The sequence below is a fragment of the Dipodomys merriami genome, unplaced genomic scaffold (genome assembly GCF_024711535.1).
Source record: "Dipodomys merriami isolate MVZ:Mamm:240054 unplaced genomic scaffold, mDipMer1.0.p SCAF_129, whole genome shotgun sequence".
Taxonomy (NCBI): Eukaryota; Metazoa; Chordata; class Mammalia; order Rodentia; family Heteromyidae; genus Dipodomys; species Dipodomys merriami.
Window position 1 is genome coordinate 3321696 of NW_027202593.1, and position 17506 is coordinate 3339201.

Sequence of the window (17506 nt, forward strand, 5' to 3'; positions counted from 1 at the left end):
TGTGGCTGTTTTGCCCTGGGAATAGCCCTGGTTTAACTCTGTGCCAAGCAATGGGCTGGGCATCTGTACTTGCATTCCTGTCCACAGCAGTGAGAGCAACCAAGACAGTGCCACACGCCGTGCTCCATTTGTGTCTCTGGATGCACACACAGCGGTGAACACAGCTGTGGCTAACTGCCTTCATAGAAAAGCTCTCAAGTACACACTCATACTGCCCCACCCAAGTGAGGGGGGTTAACAGATCATGTTAGAATGAAGTGAGGCTCCACATCCGAAAATCAATTCCATGTCATTGTTGCATGAACATCACACTGCATGAACATGAAGGTGGTTTAATGTGAGTTGCCATCCTTTGTGACATACCTGCAACATGTAGGCTGCATTTCATACAGGATTGGGTCAGCATTACCAAAGCTTCCTTTTAAACGTGGCAAATTATTTAATGAGCCACTCTGAGGCCCAAAACTAAAACATACCACACAAAAGGACAGTGATAGACAAAAACATTGCCACACACTGATTGTACCAAGAAAGGGTCTGTCTCAGGCCATCCTATGAACAAGGCTGCACAGCAGATTTTTAGAACAACAAAATGAACGGTTATGTGAGATCTAAAACACACAGGGCTCTGCTAGCAACTTTGTTAGAAGGGTGCAGGTAACGGAAGAGCCCGGGGCCCACTTCTGATTGGTAGTGTGGCTGTCACTCACAGACCGGGCCTGCACTGTGGGGAACCCACCCACCTGGAGGGATGACACCCCGGGCCCTTCGTTAGTCTGGCTCTGTCAGGCACCTCTCCCAGGCCAGGCGCAGGGAGACGCATGGCCCTTTAAACTCGGAAGCTGTGAGCAGCTCACCAGATGCAATGCATTTGAGCTTCCATCTGTCTCCTGGGTACACCTCCCCTCAGGGAACGGATGTGTGTACAGAAAACTCTCCCTCTCTATCTCATGTCATTAGGCCTTCTGTAGCTCTGCTGATGAATGCTAGACATGGTGGCCTCTCCCTTGCTCCTAAGGGTTGAGGAGTCAATGTGTTTTAACCACACAGATCAGGTTTCATCTTAGGACTCTCAGCTGGACACAGAGAAGTAATGTGCTATGCTGGAAACATTATTCAGCCGAGGGTGAAGACGGGTTCAAGTGCAGTACAGGCATCCCCTTGCTCGAGTTCCTCCACTTCGAGTGCTGTCTGTAAGCTGTGTAGAGTAATTGCCACACCACGGGCTGCCCATAGGACCCACCATAATCAGGACTGGCTACTTTTCACCTCCACTTCACTAGCTTCTGGAGGTGTGAACACATACATGACTCAGTTCTCCTAACAGCTCAATTCAGTGTACTTTTTTTTTCCTCTGGAAGAAATTTCAAAAATCTACAACTTTAGATCACTTCTTACAGTACATTGGTGTTTCTACAGCTAAAGTATCGTGCGAGGCCTACCTAAAGAGGTAGGCACAACTTGAAAATGGGGACTGGCGGGGCAGGGCGTGGGCCACAGAGATTGTGAGTCTCGGCCTAAGCTGAGGCGTAGGATAAGTTAGTGACGTTTATAGAATGGTTACCAGGAAAATGACACACCCATGAAGGGTGCGGACCGAGTTAAAGTGTTTCTCTGTGCAGGATCATTTCCTGTGATGCTTTATCATGCATTACACTCAGCTTCTGGGCACTGCTGGCCGCATGTGCATGCGGGGACACTCACTGTAGATCTGCAGCTGGCCCCGGAAGGCGTTTCTGCCCCGCGAGTTCTCGGCCCGGCACTCGTAGAGGCCCGCATCCTCCAGCTGCAGGTTGGGGATCTCCAGCACCGCCTGCGACTTGCGCAGACGCGCCTTCCCAGGGATGGCCGCACTCACCTTCGTCCACGTGATCGTGGGGACAGGGCTGCAGGAAGGAGTGCAGACACCGTTACCACGCCGGCCAGGGACCGCCGGCCCGCCACTGGCTGTCACCCCTCTGGTCACCTGGGGACCGAGGGGCGCAGCCCATGGGGTGCAGGGAAGTGCAGTCACACTGAGGACCTGTGGCTGACCCCCTCACGTGACCGGCCTCGGGCTGACCATCTCAGTGGCTGGCCTTGGGCTGACCCCTCACGTGGCTGGCCTCGGGCTGACCCCTCATGTGGCCGGCCTCGGGCTGACCATCTCAGTGGCTGGCCTTGGGCTGACCCCTCACATGGCCAGCCTCGGGCTGACCCCTCATGTGGCCGGTCTTGGGCTGACCCCTCACATGGTTGGCCTCGGGCTGACCCTCTCGGTGGCCAGCCGGGGAACAGTGAGATTACAGTGACAGGCTCCGTTTCTTCCACAGCCCAGCCAAACAGTCCAAAGTCACATTCCATTTGATATTTGCAAAGATGTTGTATTTTAAATGACAGCAGTGATTTGGAGAAGTTGCCAATCCATACTCATTGTAATGAATCAGGTTACAGACGTGCAGATTAAAGAAGCGAGGGGCTCTTCCTGCCCCTCACGTCTCCACGCTGCCCCCACGCTGCAAGTTCAATTTGTGTGAGCTTTCCCCTCATCACTCTTTCAAAAAATGTCAACCCTGTATCTCTACCTTTAAGTTAGTCACAAGACCATAAACAGTGAATAGAGGTTTGGGTTCTTCTGAGCAATAGCTGCATATTATCCCACTGCAGAAATGCAGTGGAATACCCAATCACCTCTATCAGGCTTTCAATGTGGTACCTGATTATGTTCTGTTTTTCCAGTAATACAGCATTGTGATAAGCAACGTGGCGGAAGGCCACCAGCAGTTTTCGTTTTAAGACGCACTGCCCCCCACGTCGTCTTCAGCAGTGCAGCAGTGGTTCCCACAGCTGCCTGACCCCACGTCTCCATTCCTCGCGCCACATCAGTGATACCCGGCACCGGGATAGCTCCTGGGTACTGATGGGTTAAAAAGGCTATTGTGTTGCTTATTTAATCTCTCCCTGGACTCTAAGCAGGTTTGCTCGGCACTCCCTGAATTGCTTGCTTTTAATATTCTCTCTCATTTTAAACTTGTTTAACTTCGCAGAGCTTGTCAGACCCTGGGTCTCAGGGAGATTGTCCCAGGCCTCACTGAGTCACGGGGGGCACCTGGGACCACCCCTGCTCCTTTTCTATTTGTCCTTTTACTTTCACAGTTTGTGTGAGTTTTAATTTTTTTCCTGTTGTCATTTTGTTTTGATCTGTTCCTCCTACATGACTGGCAGTTAGACTTCACTTTTCAGTTAAACACTATGTTTGGCAATCTTTATATTTTAACAGTCAAATTTGACTTTAATTTTGTTGTTCTAGTGGATTCAATTATTCTTATTCAGTCATCTGGGATTATCAGCTACAGAATAATGCATACTTTCATAATAGACGTTAATAGCAATAAGGCTAGGAATTAAAATTATGGATTTAAAATTGATCAAGAAAGCTATAAGATGTTAATACTTCTAAATGACTATAAAAATAACTGCATCGATTAAAATAAAATAGAATGTGACAATAAAACTATAATGTGCTACACATATAAAAGCATACACAACTGAAGAGAGTATTTCTTGACAAGGAAGACAGGTTAGTGCTTCCTACCAGAATGAGCCAGCAGGTGCAGGGCACGGGAAGCATGAAGCGGGAGGGAAGGTGGCCTCAGTGGGCAGGCCTGCAGATGACAGGGGCACATGTCTGGCACACGTCCAGCACATAGAACAGCGAGGACAGAGGGGCCTCCCGGGAGGGAGGGACCCAAGAAGGGGAGAATGGAGAGAGAGAAGGACACAGAGATAATGAGGCTGGAGAGAAAGAAGCTGCATTGCATCCTAACAGCAATGGTATATTCTTGAGAAACGACAATGGCTGGCCATCCAGAAGGCAGGATGCCTATCAGGGAGGAAGGAGGCGAAGACACAGAACACTGGTCACATTTGTTAAGAGGAGCCGGGGGATGGGGGTGGGGAGACCCTGTGGGGCGACTGGACACTCCCACGCTGAGAGCCACTGCGGAGGTGAGAGCACGCGCCGAGGGAGAAGGAAAACGGCACACTTTTATACAAATGATAAAGTTATAGAAGTTTACATCTTACACGCTTACTGCTAATAATGGAAACATTTCAGATTTAAACAAAACTCTGGGCAAGTCTAACAGACTATCAGTGCAAAATGACTCAAGAAATAAAGTGTAAGATTCAAGCAGGAATGGTGAAAGATATACTATAACAGTAAGGATAATAGTATCGATAATGTGACTAATACAAAGGGCAAAACTGACCAGAAGATAATTTCCAAGCAAATGCAGCACAGAGCACAGGTGAAGCTCAGCTTTAGCTAAATGTTTCTTCTCTTCCCCCTGGACATGCAACTTGCTTTTGCTCCTTCTTTTCTTGACTCCTCAAGGCTAGTAGCCTAAACCGTTTGCATCCGAGCTGTTAGAAGCTTTGGAACATGAAAGCATGGCCCAGCACCGATGAGTGCCTAGACACTCACCGGGTCAGCTTCCTGAATTACAGAGCCAGTGTTAAATGACACTGGTCCAGCGCTGTGGGCCATGCTGATGGATTCCAGGCATCTTGGAAACCCATATTTATGCTTTCTGAGACAACTTAGAGAAATAGCTTGACTCATTCACCTTTTTGGTAAGCACTTGAGGTTTAAAATATATAGTTGACAAATTAAATTATATCTGGGCATGGAAATTGTACAATAAAATCCCTTTTCACAATAATATGTTAATTAAAAACAGAAAATGTATCAGAGCATAGCAAGTTTTGAAACATGTAACATGACAATATTATCCAAGACAAATTTCTCCACCTTAATAACCTGAATGTGATGGCATAAAGAAGACTTCAGCCAGGCGCCAGTGGCTCATGCCTGTCATCCCAGCTACTCAGGAGGCTGAGATCTGAGGATCGTGGTTCAAAGCCAGCCCAGGCAGAAGAGTCCATGAAACTGTTATCTCCAATGAACCACCAGAAAACTGGAAGTGGCGCTGTGGCTCAAGTGGTAGAGTGCTAGCCTTGAGCTGAGGAGCTGAAGGACAGCGCCCAGGCCCAGAGTTCAAGCCCCATGACTGACAACAACAACAACAAAAGGTAAAGAGTAGAGGACTTCAGTGTGCTGGGCAAAGAAGCATAGATGTGAGTTCTGACAGCCAGGAAAGGAAAATGGCACCTTTCCCCTTGTTCCATTCCCTTGGAAGTCTGCTGAGCTACACGCGTGACTTCTACATACAACGAGCAACGCGACTTTAAGAAGGTAGATTTCTAGTTAATGTTGTGGTATTTCCATTTGGCTCAAGAATATCTATTACTAATAATGGAGCCCCTGGAAGCCGTGGACACTGACATAAACCTTTCACTGTGACTGTCCCAGTGACAGGGTGAAAGCATCACTTGGTGATACACTGGGAGAACTTGGGCCATCGTTAGCGTCGTTGCGGGCACTTTTGAAGAGATCATTTTCATACAGATGATGAAGTCATGCGTACAATCTGTCATTGCATAGGAATACTTAGCTGCAAAGATTTAATGATGTCGAGGAAAAGTACTCCCCGACCACAAATCACTATTCAGACAAAGTGTAGTTCCATCTACAGTGCTTCCTGTGCTCCCTGCATGCCTCATGAGTGAGATATGAATTTTACCTCTGATGTGAAAGTATATACAGTTATGGCTCCACGGCGGCTTGCACAAAGAGAAGGGAACATTGTGTATCTCCGCTAGAAACTGAAAGGAGCAAGTTTTATAACTTTTCTCTAAGAAAGCACATAAAAAACCATAATAAAAAAAGCTATTGAGCCAAAGGATTTTTTTTCTTTTATGATCCTTTAGCTCAAAAAAACAAAAACAAAAACAAAAGAGGGAAAGTCAACTTCTAAAGCAGATGATCACTGCTATCTACTTAATGCTCCAAGTGTTTGAAGGCAAAGGTTTCCTCTGTAGAAGTCTGGATGGCTAGGAAGGTGGCTCAGTGGCAGAGTGCTTGCCTTGCATGCATGAGGCCCTGGGTTCGATTCCTCAGCACCACATAAGCAAAAAGAAAAAAAGCCGGAAGTGGCACTGTGGCTCAAGTGGTAGAGTGCTAGCCTTGAGCTGAAGAGCTGAGGGACAGCACCCAGGCCCAGAGTTCAGGCCCCATGACCGGACTCTCCTCCCCCCAAAAAAAGAAGTCTGGACACTTCAGGGCAGAGGAGATGGCATGTGCTCTCTCTTGGACAGGAGGAGGCTTAGAGCACTTCTCCCCGGAGGCAAAGGCACTGGCACAGCCTCCAAATGAGGGGACTGATTGGCCTTTAAGGAAAAGAAATTAAGTGCATCTTCCTTGAGTATAAGCTTAGCTTTCTGCTTAATGATTCTTGACTAGGAATGGATGATGGTGCATGAACGCACAGCCTTCCTGCAGCATTAATTCTGCTTAGTACTTAAGAGTCACAGCTAAGAGTACTTACCATCACTTTTAATTATTTGAGGCAAAGATCGTAATTCAGGCAAAGAAAGTCTTAGTAACCTCTTGGGAGATTGTGGTCTGCTGTGGCCTTCATGGTTTTACTACTTGTTTTCAAAATTTTACAGTTTTCTTCCATTTGAAAAATTGGTATAAGCCAGGTGCCAGTGGCTCACACTGGTAATCCTAGAGATCCGAGAATCCCGGTTCAAAGTCGGGAAAGCCTGAAACTCTTCTCTGCAATTAACCACCAGGAAACTGGAAGTGGTGCTGTGGCTCAAAGTGGTAGAGCACTCGCCTTGAGTGGAAAATGCTCACAGCCAGTGCCCAGGCCCTGAGCTCAAGCCCCGCGACCACCACCAACAACAACAAAAAGAAAGAAAAAGAGAAAAATGTGCATAGCATTTGAACCCGTTCGGCCCAGGGCTAGTCTGTGTTCTCTGTACACGGAACTGGGCGCTCAATTCAGCTGAGTTCTCAGCTGAGCTCACCTGCCTGCTAGTGAGTTCCCCTGAACCAGAGCACGCCGGCAGGACCCAGGGGACCTCCCCGATTCACCCCAGACAAGAGCAGGAATGAATGCTTTCCCCGCGCCCCTCACGCCTCATGCTGTGGGTAAATGATGGTCACTCTGCGGTCAGGCTTCTCCCGGGACGAGGTGCAGTACTGGGTATTCTGCACAGTACCAGCCTCGATAAACTTGAAGACGCTCACTATATTGTCCTTGCTAATTAAAAATTTGAAACTATAAAAATGTATTTTTCTCTAGAACATTTCGAAGTTTTTAAAAATATTGTATACCTTTGTCATTCTGAGTCACATCCTGCGTTGGCTAGTACCAAGAGGGTAAGCCGGAGCGGGTACTGTTCACTACAGTACTTGGTAAGGAAGATGTAGCTCCTTAACATGATGACAAACCCCACTTTGTTGGTTGCTGTCGCAGCCACACTCCTCAGGACATCTGACTAGATGCCATCATCTGCTGTCGCTCAGGTTGCCATGACAACATTCACAGCGGCTCCCGCCGGAGAGGCCTGCACCCACTCCGGGCCGGTTCACCCTGGGCTGAGTGCGGGTTCAGGTGCGCTGGAATTGGGCGCATGGGACGTCATGGGTTTCCGGTTGCCTGTGAGTCACATGGCCACCTCTTGTGGCGTGTTCCCCATGGATGAGCGCGTGCACAGCTGGCCCACGCCTGCTCAGCCAGCTGATGTGGGTGCACGCAGTGCTGCGGGGAGACCTTGGTGGCCCTGTGAGAGCGTGGCACACAGCACCCGGCCGCTACTGCACTTCTATCCCAGGCCCCGGTGGTGAGGAGAAGGTGCTCAGGACCAGTGCTCCTCCAGGCTCCTGGCCAGCCTGCGAGTTTTGGATAATAAACCATGGAGTTATGATCCAGGGAGTTGGTGCTAGGCTCCAGGGTTTTAACAGTGGACCATTTACCTCCCCAGAAGCCTAAAGCCGGCTGTGTTTCTGGATTTTACAGGCAAGTAAACTGAAGAAGAGATTAAGTAATCTTACAAGAAAGCAACAGTCACCCAAAGCCATTGTTGCAGCACCATTGTTCCATTCCGGGCCTGACACTGTGCCGTGTGGACCATCCAATGGGCTCTGTCTCGTATGGAGAGAGGATCATCGACAGACAGGCCCCAGGACACCCGTGTGGCCTTTGTCACGGAGCAAACACAACCCTGACAGGCCTTCATCCCGGGAGGTTGAGGCCCTGCTGCGGAAACGCTATGTGAACGAGAGAAATCTGGCTTTTACCTGCTCTGTTCCCTGCTGCTTTGCTATTAGCGAGATAGTGCAAACGGCACCCCACACATGGCCTTCTTTTTACACTGATACAGATTGTGTCTTTTCCTTCCTACCCTGACTTATGAATCCAAAACCTAATGCTACAACTCAAAGTACGGCACAGGCCCACTCCTGAGGGCCAACACTTGCTCAGTTTATTAGTGGATTTTCACGGAGCATGACTGTTTTTGTGTTGGTACCAGCAGAGGAACTCAGGCCCTCACTCTCAAGAGCTCATGCGCTTCTACTTGGCTGTGCTGCCCATCCAGACTTTTGCTCATTACTTTGGAGACGGAATCTGCCTGGGTGGACTTCAAACCATGATCCTCCAAATCTCAGCCTCCGGAATAGACAGGATTACAGGAACGAGCCTCCAGGGCCGTACGGAGCACAACGTTTTGAATGAATTTTCCTTTTAGTAATATGTGTTTCCAGTAATAATACCCTAATTTAAAAATACAGATCCTCAATCTAGACACTGGGTGGAAGGAGAGAAGGACCCTGGTTCAGGGAGAGCACCCTGACCTCAGTTCAAGCGCCAGAACCACTGAAAAGCAAAGAAACTGAAAACTTGAAACAGATATTGAATAGCTCCTTAATGGACAGTCTTAGTCCTATTATTTTGGTATAAAGTTAAACTGAACAGTTGTGAAGATTCATTTCTAACTTTCACGTGTTTAAAATGAACATTACTTATTAATGTTAACTAACTTAATTTAAAAGGAAAAACCCACAAAAGCCAAGCAGCAAAACTGGCTCATTAATCATTTCCTGTAAGGGGGCAGATTTATCCTCACTCTCGGTTACAGAAGAAAAAACTCAAATTTACCTTTCAGTGATATTTGCTTTGAGTTATATTGATATTTACTTCCCACTTGTGTTCTTTTCTATTGATATTACCTAATGATTTAATGCTGCTACCTAATGATTTAATGTTGCTAAGGTTTTTTTTCTTTAAGCATAGAAGATTCTAGGCCATATTGTACTCAGAATGAGGATATTTCTTAGAAACTGGCTCAGCTATTTTGTTTTGTCCTTTTTTTTTCATAATCTGAGTCACATGTATCTCCAAATATTCATTATACCAGAAAAACGAATGGATTGGCATTTATGCATGTCATCAAAATACATATATTTCCTAAATATCTGACACATGGACTTTAGCATTTATAATTGTGTTAACTCTTGAAATTCTTTAAGATTGGTATGCCAAATGTGATGCTAAAGTCATTATATAAAATATTTTTAATATTAAGAGCAGTACCAGAGTAAAATGTCACCCTTGACTTAATGTGAAAACTCAGCTCTACAAAATACTCTTTCAATTCACCGGGAAAAAAGAATACTTGGGAAGATAAAGCAGAACAAAAATCCCAGCATTTCATATCTGTGGAAATATGTTTATAGACTGAGCTTCTCTGGCTGAGCCAGGCACACAGCAGTTATAAGTAGAAAGCTGGAGAGTGAATTCTTTGCCATCTAGTTTCGATTGAAACCAGGAGAGCTGAGTGGCTCCACTGGACAGAGAGATATGGAAGGCTGGAATTCTTGCTGTAGGAAGTGCATGAGAAATGGGCTGGATCTGGGAAGGTATTTTACAAAGAAACAGAATGTTGCAGCAAGTAAATATTTCAGAAAGTAGTGCTCCACAGAGCAAGGTGAACAGGCTCATATAAAATACACCGTGTGTGTGTGTGTGTGCGCACGTGTATGTGGGACTCATCATATTAATGCATGCTCTTCACATCTGCATTCTCTTGGAGAAGTCTAATTGCAACTCCACCTGCTATAATACATTATTCCTTTAGAGATTCAGAGAATGGGCTTCCAAGATAGAAACCCATCCTGTGCTATGTTGGTGGTGAAAATTTGAGAAGTATCTCAAATCGGGGCTACTTAATCTTCACAGTTCTGCCTCTGAAAATACACTTATTCAATAATAGCAAAATCATGGGTTCCTCAAACTGCTAATGATTGGTAGAAATTAACTTTTCTTTTCTACTGTCCTTTTTTCAATGCTGTCCAAGGAAGGATGTAGTCAAAGATCTACCCTGTTACCTTCCTGTTGCCAGAGTTTATGCATAACTTCATCACATAAAGACAGCTGAGATCTGCTAATTATCTTCCTTGTAGATAAAGATGGTTCCTGTCAGTTTAAATCAACCTTTACTTTTTTACTTTTCATTTACATTTTAATACTTAATTTGAAACAAGGAGAAAGCAACCAATCCTTGGGAGAACTGTACTGACGATGAGTGTCAGCCCTGACGTATCACACACACATCTGGTGTCATTAGTGGTGTGTCCGGCCACCCCCTGACCAGGCTTCCAAGCTTGGGCTCGAGGAGGAGGGGACTCTGGCAGAGCTGCCAAGGGAGGTGGAGCGGGGAATCTGGGGATACTGAGGCAGTGAGACTTAGGGGACTGGAAGTCTGAAAGCAGGAGATGTAGGGCTCTGTCAGCGAGGAGCCTCTCTTTCCCAACAGGAGGATTGGGGGGAATGACCCCCACAGAATGTCCATCAATGCCTAGGTATTAAAAAGGCAAGCCACAGGCAGAAGAAAATATGCACAAGGCACATCTAGGATCAGGGACTTAGTCCCTGGATGTTTAAAGAACTCACAAAACTCAATAGCAAGAAAACCCATAGCACAGTTGAAATGTGGGTAAAATATGAACCAAACACATCAGTATCAAACAAGCAGATAAACACATACTCAATATTTTCAGTTACTGAGAAGCCTGGTTGTTTAATCTCCAAACGCCGGGCTCTAAATGCTATTCCAATTACAAAGCTGGGGTGTGGGACGGCCTGCGTTCTCTCGTACTGATGCTGAGAGGACACTAAGTACTCAGTCATGCCAGAGAAGAGCTGAGCAGCTCCTCGGCCCCACACGTAGGTGTTACTCCAGGAAGAAAGATGTCTGTGCACGTTACGAGCGAACACGCCTACATTCCCTCGGCACTCCCTCCCACTCTCCAAGAGATGCTGGGAGGCTGCATTTCTCTGTGGGGATTTATAAAGCAAGTGACCTGATTTTATAATGGACCTTCCTCAGAGAACATGGTCATAAATAAGACATTCTAAAAGCTGTAAAGTAGGTTGATTCAATCTCCCAAAGAAAATAGCAGTAAGGAACAGAAATGGCCATAAGTACTTGTCATTTGCCTTTTGCAGCATAAAACAGCAGCAGAGGTATCCCCACTGGTTCTTGTCTATTGGCTATTAGTGGAAGTAATTCTCCAGTCCAGGAATTATCATTAAAAAGATAGGACATGAAACCATATAACTAAGAACAAACACTAGTAGGAACTGCTCTGCTTTATTTCAAATCAAAAAGCAGCAAGGTAAAGAAGATGACAGATACTGAGTTTCTGGCTATCTTGGGATATTCTCTGGATTTTCACACTTACATACATGCAAACATGTATGTAACACACGGATGTTCTCACAGAAGAAATACACCGTGTCTAATTACAGCAGACACCACGATGTACCTATGACTCCTACCTTTGAAAACCAAGCATGCAAACACAGAAAACTAGCGGACAACTCACCAAATTAAAAATATGCAATGAAAAGTACTACTTTACTGTCCTGTGAAATAGAAAGTGCTGGAACATAATAAGGATCATAAAATGATCTTTCAACAAATGAGCAATTCAGAACCACTTTAATTACACATTGTGTATGCAGTGTTTATTTAATTACATACTTAAATGGAACTATTGGATTTATAGCAAAAACATTTAATTTCATAGCAAAGTTTTATGATAAATATTGCTTCAGGAAAAAAATACAAGTTAGCTTCTGCGTGAGACCTGAGATTTCCTTTTCCTCAGCACTTGTTGAGGGAAGGGTGGAGTTCAGCCCCCTGTGCCATGCCGAGGACACTGTGGACACCCCGTGACACCCGTGCCAGATCCCAACCATCCTCATAACTGAAAAGTACCTTGAGGACGTTGGGAGTAATCCTGTTTATCTTCAGCACTTCCAAGCTTGCTGCACACCCTCTCTGTGAAGGGCGTTTGAGAAGACGAGCCTTGGGGCTCAGGGCCCGGGAGGGAATGCTGACTGAGCTCACGGCCACAGGCCTTGCAGCTCTTCTCCTGAGGCCACCATGCTGGGTACAGAAAACGATCCCAGGCTCTCCTGGCGTATCAGACTGACTTTCACAGAGCAGCTCCATTGCAGGAGAGCCGACGTCAATGTGAGAGTGCTTCTGCAAGGCGGGCAGGAGGAAGACATCCCGAGTGAGCCGCCCGGGCGGCTCCCCAGGCGTGGCCTGGCCCTGCCTTGCTCACAGGTGCCCTCGGTTAGAATTCCTAGAACTCACTCGAGTCTTCCTGCATCCCCTGGCCTGTTCTGTTGGTGAGTGAGCAGCTCTCTCAGCAAGTGCTCCTCTCCCAGCAGGTGGAGGTGAGCAGGGAGGGGAGGAGGGGACGAGGGACGGCTGGGAGCTCCTTGTCCTGGTGGCTGCCTCCCGTCACCTCCAGGGATGGCGGTGCGTCTGGGCTGTACACAGGGAACTGAGTTTGGGCTGGAGTTCTAGGGTCCCCTCTGGACCCACAGCTGTGGAAGGGGAGTGAGTGACATCCCATAGACTAAAATATGAGGTAAAGCTGGTGCGAACAACCAAATCACATGTCTAGACAAACACCAAGACGGATGGGCGGCAGTGTGATAAAACAGGGAGGAAGGCCAGGGAATGATATACAAACAGGTGATGAGCTTGGACCTACAGAAACAGACAGGGAGGAATCTCCCCAGTGGAGGCTGAGCTGGACACAGGGTGGGGGTGGGGAGGAGAATGGGAAGGGTGGGGAGGGGAGCGAGGTCGGGGAGGAGGGGTGGGTAGGGAAGGGACAGTGGGTGGGGAAGAGGAGGGGGAGGACTGGGAGGGGACTCGGTGGGGAGCAGGACGCACAACGGGGCAGAGAGAATGTCATCACGTATACTCAGCAGTTCAGTTAATTAAGAGACAAATACAAAAATTTAAAAACCAAAATGTTTGAATGGAATGAATTCCCTAATGCTTCGTGTCTAAATTTCCAACTTAGTATCAATGGTTCTTAGAGTTGCATGGGAAAACCATTTTTAAAATGGGACTTGATCTTTGTGCTGGGCGTGATCTGTCACTTTGCTCGCTGCTCGGCTATCAGCTAGGTGACGGTAATGGACACACACACGGCAGGCTCTGGGCACGGTGAGACGCAAAGCTCTCAGACCCATGTGCCGTGACACATTCAAAAATTAAACATCTCTGTGAAAGTGATTGGCTCAGACGAGCTCTCAGAAAACGCCCACATTTCTAGAGGATTTCTTGTTACATAAATCAATATTAGCATGCCCCGCCCCGCAATACAGACGCTAATATTCATTTCAAGAAAAATGTTGGGAAAATATTTCAAGTAAATTTCACAAAAACTCTCATTGGTAATTTGTGGATAGAGATGACATGAACCCCCAGAATGAAAGTTCATTGAGGGAAACTGAGGCTAGAGAGAACACAAAATTGGCCTAGATTCACTGTTCTCCTTGCCCTCTGACAGGCGTTTTAGAGCAATAGTTAGAATCAAGCAGGAAACGGAACCCTCTATTACTGGTCTGGAGCTTAGTTCTCGCATCCTGAGATTATTTGCAACTTTCTGATGAAGATTCATTCAAGCATCAAGAGCCCTGACCCTCTTTGGAGTTACAGGGGTGGATCAGATAGAAGCTGCACGGATTTCAATATCCACAGTTTTGATCTCACTTTCCACATCTAGAGAAGAGGTAATTTTATGGAATTACTGAAACTACAGCTGTTGAACAAGTTTAAATGGATCCAAGTAAAGATTTCAGTAGAGTTAGTTATCTGCAGAGTGGACCATTCTACTGGAGTGGAGTACTAAGAATGGAATTCCTGATACTCAACCTACCTGCACACATACACACACACACACACACACACACACACACACACTACACACACACACACTACACACACACACACACTACACACACACACACACACACACACTCCACACACACACTCCACACACACACACACTCCACACACACACCACACTCCACACATACACACACACACACTCCACACACACACACACACTCCACACACACACCACACTCCACACACACACACCACACACACACACACTCCACACACACACACCACACACACACACACACTCCACACACTCCACACACACACACACTCCACACACACACCACACACACACACACACACTCCACACACCACACACACACACACTCCACACACACACTCCACACACACACACACACACACACTCCACACACACACACACACACACACTCCACACATATGGATACATTTTACTGCATCTAGAAAAAACAAGCATTTGGGGGATCACATGGAAGCACCATAGCAGACAGGGAAGCAAGCTGGGGGTGTGTGTGTGTGGGAGGGCAGGAGGCCTGGTTCTGGTTTGGCCTTTTCTGTCTTCTAGCCATCTCTGTTTTCTCTGGGTTGGATGAAGGGGTCCTAAGATACCTCTAGACAAAGTTATAAATAGAATGCCACTTTTTGGTGCTTATAAATATAAACAATAAAGTGGTCTGTTTTCCTAGAAGTAACAACTCTTCGAAGCACATGCACAGATCTTCCACTCCAGAGATGACAGGGTTAGAAAGGACAAGGGCAGAATCTAGGCACTTGCCAGATCTCCCACCGATACACAGATGTGGGGATAGAGTAAGGGCGCATCCCTGGTCTCAGAAACACGAAAGCCACCGCCAGCTCACAAGGTTACAGCACCGTCCTTGCTCCCGTGGGGCCCAGTGCACACTGATCCCGGCCGGCAGCTGACTTCATTCCCCGGATCTTCTGTCAGCCTGATGATGAAGTAATTTGATTTTAGTTTGATAGACAAATACCACACAACTCCAATTCACCTTCTATTCTTACAGCCGGAGTGACTGACAGAGCCAAATAAACAGTATTAATAAATCATCAATCTGTAACTAAAGAGCAGGTTCTTTCAGGAGCACTTGCCAACTGCAACCGGGGAGGACTCCCGGGGGATGTCTGTCATTCTCGCAGAACAACAGGGCACGGGCAGCCATTTAAGACAACGAGGAAAAGAAAGCACAAACCACAGCAGGAATGACTTTCTAAACTGAGTAACTGGTGCCTTTTAATTTCAAGTAAAACATTAGAAACAGGGGAAAAGCCCCTGAGATTCCGGGTTCCTCCACAGGCATTTGATGGAGGGAAACAGAAGATGACTTGTAAATGAGTCTGAGAGAGAGACACAGGAACTAAAAAGGGCAGGAATAGAAGAATGTGTTCTTCCTTCCGCCTCACTGCCAGGTTTCAGACAGGCTTAGAAAGGTCATTCATATAATTATTACAGTAACTGGTTCAAGGCCTTTAAACACAGCTGATCTGATTGTGTGCTGATGGCTGAAAAAGCAAGATAAGAAACACGTAAAGTGGAAAACAATCTTCCTGAAGCACTTACAGTGTGTTCACTATTGTCGTGGGAGATAAGCTGATGTTGCTGTGCAGCACACGACTTTAATTTTTTTTATTACAGAATAACCTCAAGTTTTTATTACAGATCAACCTGACGTGTGGGGTCAGCTAAGCATCTTTGTGGATGGTAGCTGTGTGACAAACCTAGTGATGGTTCTGGGGGCCACGAAAGGTCACCCAGTGAAGTGAAATCTGCTGGAAACCTGCAACCAGCTTGAGTGTGGAGAGAATCTTCCGGGCCACGACTGTGAATGGCACCTGGAGACATTGGTTAGATCATACCAAAGGCAGTAGCACCACCCTCTTGTGAAAAATGGATCACGTTCCTTACGCCTGAACCCAAGAGGCGACATGTGACCTGCACATGGCTGCCAGTAAGAGACTGGCTCACAAGAAAGGCAGCAGGCGGAATAGCCGTGATAGTGGATGTTTTAGATGGAGGGAGCAGGTTCAGGGCCGCAGACGGGAAGCTCATGTGGCTGGATCGAAACTCAAAGATGACTTTGGAAATGCAGATGGCAGACCTCACGTGAATACCAGAATTTCATCACAGTGATTGGGCCTAAATATGTTTTTTATTTCAATGCATCAAAAAAATTTAGCAGTAATCAAGCACACATTAAGAACCAAGCCACAGGGAGACGCTGCCTGGGACTCTGACCCTGTGCTCCTCATATTTAGCCCAAGGGTGGGTGGCTGAGTGGTCAGAAAACAACAAGGCTTCAGGATTTCATTTCCATCTGCCCTAGACCACTGTCTCCTTTCAGGGGACACTGCATCTCAACCATTCCATGACAAATGGACGTCATTACCGCCGTGAGCTGGCGTGGGCCAACGCCTCCCGAGCCTTTCCCCCCCGACAGCCTGTTTTCTCTAACAACTCTTTTTGTCAAGACCATCTACAGGAGTCCTGTCTGATTCCCAGGCTTCATGCCACTCCGCTGGAATTCTGCCCCTCCCTGCCTCCTTGCAACTGAAGAACAGCTTGTGAGCAATCTCTTGGTAATAGTGTTCCATATGTCTAAAGCAGCCTTTTTCTTCCAGAGTAATTAATCCCCCTCCATTTTTTTTTTAGCACCTGGCTGTATTTCCCAAGTCATCTCACACCTATGTGGATCATACTTACGCATTTCTCTTTTTTCTTGGAAATAACTTTGCAGAACTGACCAATATCACACACAGCCGTGTCACAGTCCCTTCGTGAGTTCTGTTTGAAGCTCTGTGTGAGCCGGTCCGCCGGGCTGTAGAGACACATCTCAATTCACCAAGCTCAGATTCCAGTAGAGGTTTCTCCAGAAAGGAACTCCAAGTTTCCAGTTCTCTGATTTGAATTAGCTTCAAATTAGACAGGTTGTGAAAATTCACACTATCAAGAGAGTGAAGTTGGATTACCCAACATTTGCTTTCTTCCATTTTTCTTCAAGAATATAGAAAAGAGTGGAGCATATATTTTTAAAAATTATCTATGTGCATTAATTTATATATTGCAATTTATAGAAACTGAACACCTTCAAGGACAGATCAAAAAGTGGCAATTTTGAAGAGAAATAAAATGGCTTATAAGCAATGATGCAGAACCCTGACATGTCTTAAAGTATGATTCTTTACCAACTAAAGACAGTTTCTAGTTTAAACTATTGGGTTTCATGTGATCTTGTCAGTCAGAGAAAATTCAAAGAAACAAATCTGTTGTTATTACTGTCATTATTATAACTGTTAAGTGCACGGACTGTCTCCAGCAGCCAGGTGGGGTGGGGGAGGGGCA

The 17506-nt window shown here is 46.4% G+C and overlaps 1 protein-coding gene across 1 annotated transcript in view; it reads right to left on the reverse strand.

Moving 5' to 3' along the window:
* LOC138824468 (contactin-5-like) overlaps window positions 1-17506 on the reverse strand; it is a 356854-nt gene that overhangs the window by 105600 nt on the left and 233748 nt on the right. Inside the window, exon 10 of the mRNA XM_070018361.1 lies at window positions 1705-1886. Coding sequence (XP_069874462.1) covers window positions 1705-1886 — 182 coding nt within the window. The remainder of the gene's footprint in view (window positions 1-1704; window positions 1887-17506) is intronic.